At 48.9% G+C, this 15517-nt stretch overlaps 1 protein-coding gene across 2 annotated transcripts in view; it reads right to left on the bottom strand.

Annotated features, from left to right (window-relative positions):
• Window positions 1-15517, bottom strand: part of Rnf123 (ring finger protein 123) — a 28683-nt gene that overhangs the window by 7911 nt on the left and 5255 nt on the right. For both annotated transcript variants that reach the window (XM_026383754.2, XM_026383755.2), the window contains 23 exons: window positions 15362-15456; window positions 14968-15022; window positions 14770-14855; window positions 14395-14481; window positions 14122-14189; window positions 13851-13976; window positions 13327-13441; window positions 13136-13240; window positions 12601-12726; window positions 12395-12487; window positions 12251-12324; window positions 11409-11526; window positions 11105-11204; window positions 10856-10917; window positions 10617-10688; window positions 10280-10400; window positions 9698-9799; window positions 8206-8312; window positions 7783-7981; window positions 7282-7427; window positions 6893-6976; window positions 6086-6193; window positions 194-371 (listed from right to left, as the gene is read on the bottom strand). In XM_026383754.2, the coding sequence (XP_026239539.1) occupies window positions 194-371; window positions 6086-6193; window positions 6893-6976; window positions 7282-7427; window positions 7783-7981; window positions 8206-8312; window positions 9698-9799; window positions 10280-10400; window positions 10617-10688; window positions 10856-10917; window positions 11105-11204; window positions 11409-11526; window positions 12251-12324; window positions 12395-12487; window positions 12601-12726; window positions 13136-13240; window positions 13327-13441; window positions 13851-13976; window positions 14122-14189; window positions 14395-14481; window positions 14770-14855; window positions 14968-15022; window positions 15362-15456 (2427 nt within the window). The remainder of the gene's footprint in view (window positions 1-193; window positions 372-6085; window positions 6194-6892; window positions 6977-7281; window positions 7428-7782; window positions 7982-8205; window positions 8313-9697; window positions 9800-10279; window positions 10401-10616; window positions 10689-10855; window positions 10918-11104; window positions 11205-11408; window positions 11527-12250; window positions 12325-12394; window positions 12488-12600; window positions 12727-13135; window positions 13241-13326; window positions 13442-13850; window positions 13977-14121; window positions 14190-14394; window positions 14482-14769; window positions 14856-14967; window positions 15023-15361; window positions 15457-15517) is intronic.

Genomic DNA, 15517 nt, shown 5'->3' with positions numbered 1-15517 from the left:
GTAGCAGGGAGAAGCAGGTTCCAAGGCAGAGTGTAAATGTGAACTTGATACAGGGAGGACCATGGGATAGAACCAACCTTCCCTCTGTCCTGTGGATGTATGCTGCAAGGCCACATATGGCTCAGATCAGGGCTCCTGAGAGTCACACTAAAGGCCCCTTTCTATCCCCTCCCAGCCTGAATGGTCCCATCACCTGGGAGCTCCTCCATGCTGTGCACAGGACCAAAATAATTCTTGAGAGCACTGTAGCTGTTGATGGCCACACTCAGGTAGAACTCAGGCATGAAGGCAAAGAGAGAACCTGTGCGATCACCATGCTCAATGGTCCGTAGGCAGACACGCAGTAGCCAGTAAATGTCTAGCATTTTCTCCTGCAGGAGGCACACAGGGTGTTAGGTTTTTTACTGGAAGGGTCCTGGATACATTATCTGGTCTGGGAATTGGTAATGCCTCATTAGGACAATGACATCAGAACTGAGAGCTGGACTGCAGAAATGTGAGCAGTGGCTCAAGCAGGGGTGATCAAGTCGTCAGTAGGCAAGAGGAAAGCATCCAAACTGGAGAGTGCAGCACTATGACCCTGACAGGAATTCTGGTTTGCTAGAGGATGATATGACCAAGTCTGAGTTGAAGCACTGCCCAGTGCACAAAGGGGCTGCAGGGACAAGTGGGGACAGCTTAATGAGGATACCAGTCTTGCCCAGGTCCAAAATGGTAGAGAAAATGACTGCATGACAAGGGGAATGGACTAATAAAATACGGAAGCAAAGGACATGTCACACCAAGAATGGGACCCACACATCTGGTGGTAGTAGAGCCTCCATGGAGGTCAAAAGTACTAGAGGAGAAGCAGGTCTGGTGCCGAGCATAGGGGAGTGTGGTTTAGGAGAAAAGGAACATGAGGCACCTGGTGGTGTCCCGAAAGAAATTATGTAAAGAGGCAAGTAAATTTTGGTCTGGAGATCAAAGGAGAAAAAGTGGGGAGCAACATAATTGCTAGTGGAAGAGTGGCCACAGAAAAGAGATGAAACCTGCTGAGGGCAATGTTCCCTACAATGTGGCTCCCATAAGTCTGTGTTAGGATCATAGGAAGGGACATAGGCCAGAATGAGGCCCCCAGCCCCAGCTCAGACCATAGCAAATACACCTCTTAGAGTGGAACTACAGTATCTGCACTTGATACCAGCTCTCTGAGGTGCTCCAAAACCCAACAACCCAAGGAGATAAAATCAAGGAGTCAGAGGTATGCGTCTGGGCCCACTCAGGGCAGTAGGCATCTTGCTACCACAGATGGCCAGGGAAGATGGAATCTGAGGAGAGGATGACCATGGCAATAATATACCTAAGGGTCTAATCAATGGAGAAAGAAATTGCCAGCAAGGTTGGGGGAGAACTTGGCAGGACTATATCAGAGGAGTCAAAGAGCCTCTGCTGCGCTAAGAGGTGGGGGAAGATAAGGTGACTAAGAGAAAAAAGAGAGGGGATTGAAGATAGGTACAGGACCAAGGAAAAGACTTCACACACTTTCCTTTAATAACAAAAGGAACTTCTCAAAATTACAGATGAATGAGTCTAAAGATGCAAAGGTAAAGAAGGCAGCTCAACATAATAAAGACTCTGCATGAAAAGCCTTCATCTGCCAGCACACTCAATAGTGAGCCTGGCATCAATCCCTCTCTAAGACCAAGAAAAAGACAGGGTTGCCACTTTTGTCACTTCTATTCAACAAAGTACTGTAAACTTAGCCAGAATAAATTAGGCAAGAAAAGAAATAAAAGGCATACAAATTGAAAAGAAAGTGGTAAAATTATTTTACATGTATAAAATCCTAATGATTTTACACATACATACACCTGGTAGAATTAATAAACAAGAGCCAGGTGCGGTGGTGTACACCTGTAATCCGAGTGGCTCGGGAGGCTGAGTCAGGAGGATTGTGAGTTCAAAGCCAGCCTCAGCAACAGCGAGGCACTTAGCAACTCAGTGAGACCCTGTCTCTAAATAAAAATATGAGAAAAGGGCTGGGAGTGTGGCTCAGTGGTTGAGTATCCCTGAGTTCAACCTTGGTACCAAAAAAAAAAAAAAAAGAATTAATAAACAAATTCTGAAAAGTTGCAGGATGCAAAGTCAACACACAAAAATCAATTGTTTCCTTATTAACAAAGAACAAAGGAAACCAAGAAAACAATTCCATTTATAAAAACAGGAATAAACAACTTGAAGAAGGCAAAAGACTTGAAGTTCTACGAAAACTATAAAATGTTGCTGCTGAAAGAAATTAAAGATTCTGCCAGGTGTGGTGGCACACATCTGTAATCCCAGCAACGAGGCTGAGGTGGGAAGATCACAAGGTGGAGGCCATCCTGGGCAACTTAGTGAGACCCTGTCCCTAAATAAAATACAAAAGAGGGGATGTGGCTCAGTGGTTAAGCACCCTGGATTCAATCTCTGATACCACCAAAAAAAAAAAAAAAAAAAATTCCAAATAAGTGGAAAAACATCCTGTGTTCATGAACTATTAGCTAAATATGTTAAGATGTCAACACTGCCCAAAGGAATCTACCAATTCAATGCAATTCCTATTAAAATCCCTACTATTATGGAATTTCAAGGACCTTGAGTAGCCAAAATACTCAAGAAAAAGAACAAAGTTGTGGAGGTCTCATACTTTCTGATTTCAAAATGTATGGCAAAACCATGGTAATCAAACCAGTGTGGTGCTGGCATAGATCAATGGAATGGAACAGGGAGTCCAGAAATAAACCCTCAACTGATTTTTAACAAGAGTGCCAAGACCATTTAATGGGAAAAGGCCAGTCTTTTCAACCAATGGCACTAGGAATACTGGATAGTCACATGCAAAAGAATAAAACTGAACACTTGTTTTATACCATAAAATTAACCCAAATGGATAAAAAATGTAAACATAAGACTCAAACCCACAAAACTCTTAAAAGAAAACACAGAGAAAGAGCTTCATGGTATTGTATTTGGCAAAGATTTCTTGGATATGATACCAAAGGCACGGGCAACAAACAGAAAAAAAATAGATAAACTGGATTATGTAAAAATTAAACATCTGTATCAAAAGATACAATCAATAGAGTGAAAAGGCAACCGATAGAATGGGAAGAAATACTTGTGAACTATATATGTGGTAAGGGGTCAATAACAAGAACATACAGAGTCAGGCATAGTGGAACATACCTATGACTTGGAGGCTGGGGCAGGAGGATCACAGGTTCGAGACCAACCTCAGCAACTTAGTGAGGCCCTACTACACTTAGCAAGACCTTGTCTCAAAATAAAACATAGGGGGAAAAAAAAGGGCTGAGGATATGGCTCAGTGATTAAGTAAACCTGGGTTCAATTTCCAATACAAAAACAAAAAAAAAAGATAAAAGAATATACAGAAAGTCTACAACTCAACAATAACAAAAAATCAAAAATGAGCAAAGGGATTGGGGATGTGGCTCAAGTGGTAGCACGTTCACCTAGCATGCATGAGGCACTAGGTTCGATTCTCAACACCACATAAAAATAAAGATATTATGTTCACCTAAAACTAACTAACTAACTAATAAATAATTTTTTTTAAAATGAGCAAAGGACAAGAACAGATAAATCTCCTTGGAAGATAATGTAGATGTACATTATGCACATGAAAAAGTATTCATCATCACCAGTCATTAGAGAGATGCAAATCCAAATTAGAATGAGTTACTACCTCACACTCATTAGTAGAGCTACCATGAAAAAAAAGTGTTCGTGGGCAAGAGGCAAAATTGGAACCCTTGTGTACTGTCAGTGGGGATGTAAAATGGCGCAGCTTCTATGGAAAAGAGCATGACAGCTCCTCATAAAAATAAAAATAGACTTACCGTATAACCCAACAATTCTACTTCTGGGTATATACCCAAGATAACTGGAAACAGGTTTTTGAAGGGGTATTTGTATACCAATTTTCACAGCAGCATTATTCATAATAGCTAAACTGTGGAAGCAACTTAAGAGTCTATGATTAAATATGAATGGATAAACAAAATGTGATATATACATACAATGGAATACCATTCTGTCTTAAAAAAGGAAGGAAATTCTAACACCAGCTACAATATGGATGAACCTTGAAAACATTAGGCTAAGTAAAATAAGCCAGCTGCAAAAAGACAAATACTGTATGATTCTACTCCTATGTGATACTTAAGAGTAATCAAATTCAGAGATAAAAAGTAGAATGGTGATTGCTAGGGCTGAGAGGAAAGAGGTATGGGGAGTTACTATTTAATAGGTGTGTCAGTTTTGCAAGATGAAAAGAGTTCTGAAGATTGGTACAACAATGTGAGTATACTTAACAATTAAAAATAAATTAAGGGGTGGGGTTGTAGCTCAGCAGTAGAGCGCTTGCCTAGCACATTCGAGGCCCTGGGTTTGATCCTCAGCACCACATAAAAATAAATAAATAAAATAAAGGTATTGTGTCCAACTACAAGTAAAAATTAAATATTAAAAAAAATAACTTCAAGATATGGGATGATGGGGCTGGGGATGTGGCTCAAGCGGTAGCACGCTCGCCTGACATGCGTTGGGTTCGATCCTCAACACCACATAAAAATAAAATAAAGATATTATGTCCACCTAAAACTAAAAAATAAATATTAAAAAAAAAAGATGTGGGCTGAGGTGTGGCTCAGTAGTAGAGAGCTTGCCCAGCAGTAACAAGGCCCCAGGTTCCACCCCCAGCACTGAAAAGGAAAAAAGATTATAAATTTTATAAATTTTTTTCAGGTGGGGTCTCACTACATTTCTCAGGCTGGTCTCTAACTTGTGGACTCAAGCAATCTACCTATCCAGAAGGTTAGGTGGGACTACAGGTATGTACCACTGTGCCCAGCTAAAGATAAGTTTTATGTCATGTATATTTTACTACAGTTATAAAAACAATGTTGGTGGAGAGGGAAGAAAGAAAATGTCCTGAGGGGCTGGGGTTGTGGCTCAGTTGTAGACTGATTGCCTTGCACACGTGAAGCCCTAGGTTCGATCCTCAGCACCACATAGAAATAAATAAATAAAAATAAAGATATTGTGTCCATCTACAACTAAAAAAAAAAAAAAGAAAAGAAAAAGAAAGAAAGTGTCCTGAGAAGACAGTGTGGGACGGGATGGCCATATTGCCTAGGGAAGTAGGCAGGTATGAAATCCTAGTGGTGGGGAAAAAAAGGAAGTTTCCCTGACCTGATCACCTTCATGGGGCTGAAGACAAACGTTACCTTCCGCAATAAGAGGAAGGAACAAGAGGTGGAAGTGGTTTAGATTTGGGGAAGATGCCACTAGGAGAAATACCAAAGCACAGATGGCACAGTGGAGATGGGGACACCAGAAGCCTTGATTGCCTAGTTCTTGAGTAGGGTCACGCCTAGGGGACAGCCTGGCATGTGGACACATGTGCACACACATATCCTACTGGTGGGAGGGAAAATACAGATTCGAGAAGAAACAAATGGGAAGGATTGGGATTGGGGCTGGAGTCAAACTTCAGTCCCAGTAGGAGTGCAGAGTCCCTTTAAGTAACCCACCAGGTCCAGTATCTGGAAGAGCAGAGGCTCATATTTCTGATTAGTTGCTGTGTGTACTCATCGTCAAAGATGGCATCTGGCATACTCTAGCATTTGGATTTATGTTATCAAATGAATAAGCAAGTGAAGGAAAATGAGCAGGCCAGCAGCCTTGTGGATGACAAGTGAAGAAGGGAAGGCTCAGGGAGGGCCACAGAGCCCTAATGTGCTAGGACAGAAGGCATTGTCCAGGACTGAGGAAGGACAAGGAAAAAAGAAAGGCATGTAGAGACAGAACTTGTCTCCCAAAAGGATTCATGAACATTTTGGGGGTCAGAAATGGTCCCTCGGGGCATGAGAGGCACAGGGGAAATGGCATGGGGTGGGAGGAGGGATTCTAAAGGGACTCACGTGTCCCAGGGCCCAAAAAGGCAGAGAGCATGAAGGGTCTGGCATAACCTTGCCCAACCCATAGCCAGATAGTGAGGTTGGAAAGAAGTCAGTTGCTAGCTAAGGCCATGCCTACTCACCTGGGAATAGACGGTAGCATGGACCCAAGCAAGACGGCGGCTCAGGTGGTCCAGCTTTTCTGAGAAAACTTTCTGGCTCTTGGTCAACTCTGCAAGGATATCCTTCCTCTGCCACCCAAGAAGAAAGGAAGACCATCAGGACATAGCCTCCTAGTGCCAGGAGTAGGTAAGGGGTTGGATTTAACTTTCAAAACTCTCCTCTGCCACTGACTGGCTGGTGACCCTAAGCAAGTCCAGAACAAGGACATGGTTGTCCCCTCAGGATGAGGAATTAAGGCCCAGCTGGGGGTCTGTAAGGCCCTGGTTGGAACACCGCAGGGACTCAATGCCAAAACTGCAGCTTAAGCAGCTGATCAGGCCCAGGGCTCTATTAACAGTGGGGGTAGGGAGGTCTGCCAGGGAAGCCCAACCCAGGCTAGGCAAGCAGAGGGACTCTGAGAGTGGGGGAAGCCAGGCCTGCTTCCTGCTGACTCTGCAAGTGGCCAAGGAAGCACTCAGGGTAGATCCATAATTGATGAGGAGCATAGTGAATGTCAGCACTTAATGGATGGTGGGGGGGGAAAGGGGTGGAGCAGGGGCACCTTGGCACCAGGCTGCAGCTGGTTGATAGAGCTCAGGTTATGGCCATCCCTGCTGCCAGCCTCTCTCATTGCCCTGGTATGGTCAGGGCAGGGGTGGAATAAAAACTGAATGGGCAGCCCCAGAACCAAATTTTCTCCGTGGGCTGCCCTGAGAACCCCAAGTAAGCAAGCTGCCCATGTGCAACTACCTGCCATCCCAAGACCTGCCTGCCTGCCTAGGCCTTACCTGCCTAGGGCACCGTCGAAGTTTGTCCTCCGTGTCCCTCAGAGCCATCGCATATTCATTGACATCATCAGATACACCAACCATCTAGAACATTGAACATGTCCAGGGTGACTATTGGGTACCTTAGTCAGGCTTATTCAGACTCAGCTTAGACTCCAGTACAATAAACTTCCCAACCTTAGGCCTGGGTCAGTCTCCCACAAAAGGAAACTAAGTCAGCCTTAAGCAGCAGAGGCAAGGCATAAATCAGTCTTGCTGTGCCATGTGCTCACGTGCACAGTCTTGCAATAGGCACCCCTGCTGGCACATGGACATATGTGCACATACATATCCGACCACGCCATGCAGAATACCCTGCACCCAACAAGCATAGACCAACAGTGCAAGACCTTGCCTAGCTGCTGGTGGACGCTGAGATTATACATCATGACGGCACCATCTAGAACTTCCAGCAGTGAGTTCTCGGTGAGGGGCTGCTCAGGTTCCTCAGGGGGCCGTCCTAGCAGCAGGCCCTCATTCCAGTGGCTGCCCTCAACTAGGGAGTCAGAGGAGGGCAGAGTCAGGACAGGGGCATCCTGGTTTTCTCCTAAGCCTGTGCAGCCTGGATGGGCCTCATAGCAGGAGAGATGATCCTCTCTCCCCTTTCCTTACCCAAGGAGGGACCCGCAGGGGTAACAATATAAAAGGGAAATGAGGTGCAGGGCAAGGCCTCACAGTGGCAGGACCTATTTCTGTAGCATTGATTTCTTGCCTTCAGACTGTTCTTCCTGTGCCCTTAGGTTGCTGCCAGACTATAGGGCAGAGTGGGGGATGGGGATATATTTTGGCTTTGCCCAAGGTGGGGAGTTGTACACAACAGAAAGATCCCTCAGGCCCCACGCAACACCTACTGTCCTCACGGGTCCTCTGCTCCACACTCAGCGTGCGGACCTTCACTTTCTCCAAGGTGCTCAGAGGCCGCCGTGGGGTCATGAGGCTCACAGCTGCTGTGCTGAGGAAGCGGTTGGCTCGGCCCAGAGTTGGAGAACTGAGCCAGCCAGGCCGGGGCAAGGGCAGTGCTCCCCCAATGGCCAGGGCCTGCATGGGGCGCTGTGGTAGAGAGAGGAGGCCAGAGGCTACTCAGCTCCTCCGGACCAAGGCCCACTTACAGCTTCCTTGATTCTTGGGGGTAGTGAATGGGAATGAAAAGTTCATGCCTCCACCCATAGCAACGGAACCTGCCTGGTAAGAAGACCCTTTCCTACATGGCGGAGAAGCAGCCTGGTATGACATCCCCACATAGATGATAAAGCAAAAGCCCCCTACTGCCACACCTGGGTCCCAGCTGGGGTTGCCTCATCATCCTCGTCCAGGTCATCCATAGTGGCTGCCTGGAGTTCCAGTGGGTCAATCACAATGTTGGCTTTGGAAGCAAGGTCATCTGGAAGGAATGTCAGGACAGGAGGGTTCTCAGGCCATGGGTAAGATGAGGGGCCACAGGCAGAACAGTCCAGGATAGTGAAAACACTGGCAAGCTGGGAAGGAGGCCTTGCAGGGTCCTATTATGCCTGCCCTTTTCCAAGAGAAACCCAGGCTTCTCTGCACCCCAAGGGCTCCTCATCTCACAGTAATCAGTGGCAGGAGGCACTCCCCATCACACCCTCCTGTTGGTCCCCATGTGTTTCCTGTGATATCATGCTCTCCAGGGCCTCTCCTACACTGACTGTCCCATAAACAAAAGTAGGTCCCGCTGGATATGGTGGTGCAATCCTGTAATCTCAGTGGCTTAGGAGGCTGAGGCAGGAGGATCTTGAGTTCAAAGCCAGTCTCAGCATCTCAGCAAAGCCCTAAGCAACTCAGTGAGACCCTGTCTCTAAATAAAATATAAAAAGGACTGGGGTTGTGGCTCAGTGGTTAAGCACACTGGGTTCAGTACCAAAAAAAAAAAAAAAAAAAAAAAAAAGTAGGTCCCAGGCTGCTTATGCCTCTGCCCTACATTGCATACTTCCCAGGGTGCCAAGCCTCCTCATCCCAGGCTCCTCCTCATCTCTATGCCAACAGCTAACAGAACCAACCCATGCCTTGCTCCTTGAGCATCTCTAACACAAAACTTGTCATCCTGCAGTCCTTTTCCATGATAGTTCCCTAGTGACCCAAACTCTGGCAGAACTGGGATCACCATTTACTTTTTCCTTTCACTTATGCCTTTTTCCTCTTCCTCCACTGCCTGGGCAATTAACCTCCCTGACATCTTTCTCAATTCCCACACTCTGTCCTCCATACCATGGCAGGCAGAGGGAGATTCTTATAACAAAGCCCCCAATCTTACTCCATGCCTTGTCCAGGCCTTCCAAAGCTGCTCCTGGAATGGGTCCACACCTGCTTTGCACCCAAGGCCCTCACATTTGTCTCATTTCCCACCATCCCTACTTCACATTTTATTCCCAAGCACACCAGCTGCTTTTTGTTTCCTGGCTACACTGAGCTGTTTCTAACTCTTCGCCCTGTGTACCCTACACCTCAGCCCTCAGCACTGGAGCAATCTGTGCCCATCCCTGAAGGCAGCTCAGGTAGCACCTGAACAGCCCTACCTTGCCCAAATCCCATGGTCCTATCAGTACACCTCTCCTCTGCTTCGTTAGTGCACTGCCAACCTTCCAGTGGAGTGGGTACCAGAACCAAGATCAGGGGCATGACAGATCAGCAGCTCCCTGAGTGTGTGGAGAGACTCAGGCGCCCTCTGGTGGGAATAGGGGAGGTCAGCACCCACAGCAGAGCCCTACCAGGCTAAGTGGGATTGTTCACTGAGCAAGAAACCGCACGTACCTTTGAGGGTCTTTCGAAGATGTGACAGGAGGCCCCCAAGGCGTTGCAGGTCAAAGTAGTCCACCTTGCCATTATAGAAGATCTGGGGTGGGATGTAAGCTTCTACAAGGAATTGGGGAGGCCAGGACAACAATCAGGGCTTAGTAGGATAACACTCCCTTTTACTCTGGTCTAGCATAGCCAGCCACTCAGAAACAGAGAGGATCCCACCCCAAACTTATGAGATATCCCCAACTCAGGGTGGGTAAATTTTCCACTTTCCCCTGGAGAAACTAAAACCCAAACACAAGGCCCCCCTGAACCCACTAAAGGTATCCCTACAAAGGACTACAAGGAGCTGGGTAGGCTAGTACTGAGACCTAGCAGGAGCCTATAGGGATAGTAAGAAAAACATGGGCTCAATGGTCCTGAAACACAGAGCCCTTGAAGCCCCAAGTGGAGAAGCCTTAGGTAGGGAAGGAATCAAATGGGCAGGAAGCTGGGGCAACTCCTACCAGCCTCCTACATCCAGTTCAGCATTTCACATTAACACGAGTATTAACTCTTTCCAGTATTTCTGACTTGGGGCCAGGTTTTACTTACCCTCACTGAAGGAAGCACGGGGGTTGGAGGCCTTGTATTCATCCCAATAGTAGCGGAGGGCAGAGATGAGCCGGTGCAAAAAGCAGACCATGTATTCGGGGGGGCAGAGCATAGGCATGTTCTGTCAGCAGAGGACCCAAAACATTAGTGCTAGCCCACAGCCCAGCCCATTTCTTGTCCAAGGACCTGCTCAGGATCCCAGGAGGGAAAGGTGGCAGAGAACAGAGCAGGGCAAGGCAGAGATACAGCAGGCTGAGGGGTGCCAGAAGTCCAGGGTGCAGCTCCTACAATACAACCAGCCAGAAGTCCACTGAGGGCTGCCCTGGAGGACACCTACCCCACGGCCACTGGCATTCTCCTGCAGAAATTTTCGGAACTTGGTCAGGAAGATATATCTAGAAGCTTCACCCTTTAAGGAAAGGGGAAAAAGGCTAAAATAAGCTGAGAATGCTGGCCCAGACTGAAAGAGCTCAATGCTGTAACTTCCCATGAACCAGCCCCTGTCATCTGAGTTTGGGTCCCAATAAAGTACCCCTTCCCATCAGAGACCCACACAGGAGTCTTGGAGTCACTCACCCCATTGTCATCTTTATTGTCCAATAGCAGCTTCAGGATCTGGACCTGTAGTTCTTCCACCACTGGGAATGCAGTGGGAACACAGTCCTCAGGCTCCCAGGGATGGAAGAGGGATAGGTTTGGGTCAGGCCTCCTCCACCACCAGGGTCCTCCCAGTCCAACCCAGGCATGGGGTCACTGCCGAGTACTCCCAAACACAAACACACAAATTCCCCACCCCCTACCCAGTGGCTGAAGCGGGGTGCAGACCTTCAATGCGTTTCTTCAGCCTTTGGCAGCCCCGCTCGTAAGCTCGCCGCCGTAGCCGCTCCTCAGCAGTCTCTTCATTTACCTCCTTACTCTCTCTGCCCTAGGCAGGGGCAGAGGATGGAAGACAGGGTTTACCGGGATCTTACTCAGTCTTACTTCAGACAAAAGAGCTCTATCCTCATTCCCCAGGACTCTAGGGACCAGGGCTGGGCAAAAGGCATCATGTGCTAACTGCCAGGCAGTTCTGGTAACCTGGGCCAGCCCTCACCATGACCACTGCCCACCCTACTTGGGGTCTGCCCACCTCCCTGCTGGAGCGGTGGGGCCACCAGGTGGTAGGAATGAGCTCCTGCAGGCCAGCTTCCTCTACACGCAGGGGACTCTTGATATAAAAGAAGACAACAGACCGGAGCACGTCGAAGCTAGTGGTGGTCAAGGAAGGGCTCAGCTCACGAAAGGACACCCTGTAGACCCTCATGAGCCTTCTCTGGGAAGCCTACCTTGATGTGTCCACTACCAAGGGTGCCATTGTTGCTATGTGCTTATCTCCCCAGATCATAAACTTTAAGAAAGACCTATGGCTGTCAAGCCTGCATGATATCCAGCAGGTGCACAGAAATAGACAATTGTGGATGGCTTGTCACAGGAATAGACAACTGTGGGATGGACTAGAGAGAGAGGACCTGGGGGCCTCTTTGAAGTCCCCAACTCTGGACCCTGTGTTTCCCAGCTTTGTTTCAGCCTTCTGGAGGCTGGAAGACCCAAACTAAGAAAATGGCCAGAAGCTTAGGCTTCCTGGTCAGGGACCCAGAGCTAGGCTCTCCTTCTTACTCAGAGGCTCTGCCTCCTTAGAGCAAAGGAACATAGACACAAAATTCAGAGCTATAGCTAAAGAGGACAGACCCTGGGGCCTCTCCCATACCTCCACATAGCTGTAGAATCTACAGTAACCTGGAAAGCCCTGCTCAAGCGAGGCAGGCCTCAGCAGTCCTCCACTCTACCTTTCCTGCTCTGCACAGAAGGGACTCAGTTCTAGTCCTGAGCCTCTCTGGGGGCCCCTGGATATAGGGACATTGCCCTTTCTGGCCTCTGCTTATCCCAGAGCATTCTATATGGCTGGCCTGCCTGGCAGCAAGGGGAGGATACAGAACGTTGCTAAGCAGAAATTTGCGGGACTTCTGGTGCCTCAGAATGGAGATAGTGAGTCGCAGGTAGTGGATCTGTGGAGAGGGAATTCTCAGAATAGGCAAGTGAGGTACTGGGGCTCAGGGCAGGGACAGGCACTCCCACCTGCAGGCCCAGATCTGGAACGATGGGTGAGAACCGGTACAGCCGCAGCAGAGACATCATCAACTGCTTAAGGCAATCCTGTACCTCGTAGTCCTGGGGAGAGAGGCTAGGGCAGCCATTTGGGAGCCTTTTCCAAGAACCTTCCCATACCTCCTACCCCAGTGGAGCCCAACAGCCTGGCCTGAACCTAAGGTCAGGAATCTCACCTCCATGAAGAGCCACAAGAGGTCTAGAACCTGGTGTACCAGGGACTGTGCCTGTGCAGGTGTGCCCTTCTCCGTGATGCCCAACAGGAAGCTCATGAGCACAGCCTCTACCAGATACACCTTGCGCTGTGTGAAAGGCAGGCATTGGTGAAGTGGCAGCCCTCAGCTCAGCTCAGGTAACCCCTGCCTGGCATATGGCCAAGGCTACACAGAAGTGCCTTTCTGGGGTCTGAATTAGAGACAAGAAGAACCACTTCCTCACAACCCTTCTATGGCTTTGCACATGCAGTTTCCTTAGCCTACAACATCATTACCCTTCAATATTCTTCCCATAACATCCCCTGATGCACTCAGCTGGAAGTGTCCCCTCCTCCCCAAGTGCTGTACTTAAAGTCTGAAGGCTCTGGTTGTGTGGGGGACTTGCTACGTGATGCTACTGTACCTCCTACACCTGAGCACTGCAGGTCCTGGCACAGGTTTCTACCATGGGCACAACTAGTATGGCCTGCTTCTTTCCTCCCTGTTGTTCTCTTACCAGGAGTGGTGCAAAACGCTGAAAGATGTGGGCCAGTGTGAGGAGAATGGTGGGCTGTCCTTGCAACTGCCACTCAGAGCTTTCCTTTTCCACTAGTCGACCTTCCTGTGGTGCGGGGAGGGGAAAATTAGGCCATATGGGGAGGAGGATTGGGAAAGAACCCCAGCTAGCCCGCCCAGACCCTGGCTCACCACAGGATCCAGCTCCACACTAAGCACTGCCCGGAAGCAGCCCAGCAACCTCTGTGCCCTCACCAGGTCAGCACATGGTGGGTCCTGCAGGGGCCGGAAGCCGGCGACTGGGTAGGTGCCACAGAGTTAAGCCAGAAATGCCTGACCTGAGGCTCAAATGTACCCTGCCCTCCCACTGTGTGCCCAAGGAGGGACTGGGCTCTAGGGCAGGCCTATGATGCTTGGTTTATATCACAACTCCACAGGGGAAAACTCTTGCCACTTCATATCCTTCATCTGCTCCATGAAGTATTATAATGATAGTATCTAAAAAGGTTGCTATAAGGACTGTTATCCTTGTACCCACCTATCTAAGGTGCACCCTATTCATATTTACTTCTTGCAGCAGCCAGCACCTGCCACAAGCCCCACAGTACTCCTTGGGTAAGGAATCCCTCATCCTAGACTTCTTGCAATGCTCTTGGGGTAGGGAGCTCCCCATCCTAGATTCCAAGCCACCCACAGCCATCTTCCCAAAATGATATCGTAGAGGACGGCTGCCAAAGTTGAAGGCCACAGACTCCTTGAAAGACAAGCTGATGGCTGGGAAGTAGGCCATGCCCAGGCCCCTGGACAGGTTCTCAAAGGCAATGCCCAGTGACACACCATTCCTGGAGGAGAAGAGTACATCTGTGAGTCAGTGCCAAGAAGGATGTGACTTCCCATCTTCAGGCTACCAAACTTAGCCTGGCCCCCTGGGGACAGTCTGGGGAGGCCCTTAGAGGCCAGGCCTACAGATAAACATGGGAGACTCACAGGCAGAAAGACAGAGTACCATCATCCAGATCAATCAGGCAGCTCACAATGTCCCCCGCTGCCCATGCCTGCCATGAGAGGAGGGCTTACAGATGCATGAAAGCACAGCAGCCCTTTCACTCTGCACTCCTAGCTCTTTCTAGGACCACTTAGGGGAGACTAGATTCAAGCAGGGAAGCCCCGAATCTCTGTCCCTTCCCTGGTGACTTCAGTCCTTCATGGCTGCCCAGTGGACCCAGATAGTCATGGGGTTGTGATCCACATGGCCCTTACCTTGCCATAATTCGTTGTAGTTACATTCCACTTGCGCACCCGGTTCCCATCATAGGCATAGGAGTTGTGTGTATCTCCAACCCCTTCCTAGGGAGGAATTGCCTATGAGTTCTAGGGGGAGGGAGGTAGGAGCAGGCCAGAACCTACGAGTCATCAATCTTGGACTCCCCTGGCTCTAGAGAAGGGGGCTGATGCTTGTGAGGGGACAAGTAAGGAATTCTACCCTGGGGTGGCCTGGAGTAGAGTGGAACACATTCCTTCTCAAGAGGGAAGTCCAGGTTAGGGTCCTGAGCAGGTCTGGGGGCTGCCAGAACCCTGATGAGGACCACGAAAGGTGATGATCTCCCCAGGATGGGCCCCTTCCTCTGTGTGTACCTCCTGATTAAAGCGGCAGTTGATGGTGCACCAGCCGATCTGCATAAGCCCCTGGGAGGAGATGAGCACCTCATAGACCCATTTCCCTGGAACGAGCAGAGTTAAAGCCAGCAGATGGACAAAGACTTTCTCTTGCCTCAGGCTGGGGCCCTCAAACTTCATCCCAACTCTCTGGGCCTCAGGGAAGTGTGGACTTACCTTTGTACACACATGTGGTAGAGCGGATAGTGCCAAAATTGCTGTGTCCAATCACCTGGGTAAAAAAGAGGGATGATGAGCTTCTTCTCAGGCACACAGACCCTATCTCCAGCTCAGCAAGCCCTGGTGGTACTGGCATGTTGTGGCTACCACTGCACATGCCTGAACAGGGTGGGAGGGGCTGTGCCTCTGTCAGGAGGTTCTGGACCAGAGGCATGATGTAAGAGGCTCAGAGATTTGTTGGGAAGGTTTCGGGGATATGTCAGGAGGATTTAGGGGTTGAGGACACATGGTCTGGGACTATGGCAGGATGAGTTTAGAAGGCCATATCAGGAGGAATTTGGGGCTTTCAGAAGGGGCTGGACCAGGGGCCCCATACCTCACCCTTACTCACCCCCAAGAGGTCATCATCAACTAGGAGAAGCCCCTCAAATCCTCCTGTGTGGTCCAGGACCACGGTGGATGGACCAAGCCGTCCTTCAACTTGTCCTGAAGAGGAGAGGTATGGAGTTAGGCAGGGCAAATTGTATGAGAAATACATAAGGTGCAC

The sequence above is a fragment of the Urocitellus parryii genome, chromosome 2 (genome assembly GCF_045843805.1).
Source record: "Urocitellus parryii isolate mUroPar1 chromosome 2, mUroPar1.hap1, whole genome shotgun sequence".
NCBI classification, from domain to species: Eukaryota; Metazoa; Chordata; class Mammalia; order Rodentia; family Sciuridae; genus Urocitellus; species Urocitellus parryii.
Note: the sequence above shows the minus strand (reverse complement) of the source record. Positions and strands in the feature narration are given on the sequence as shown.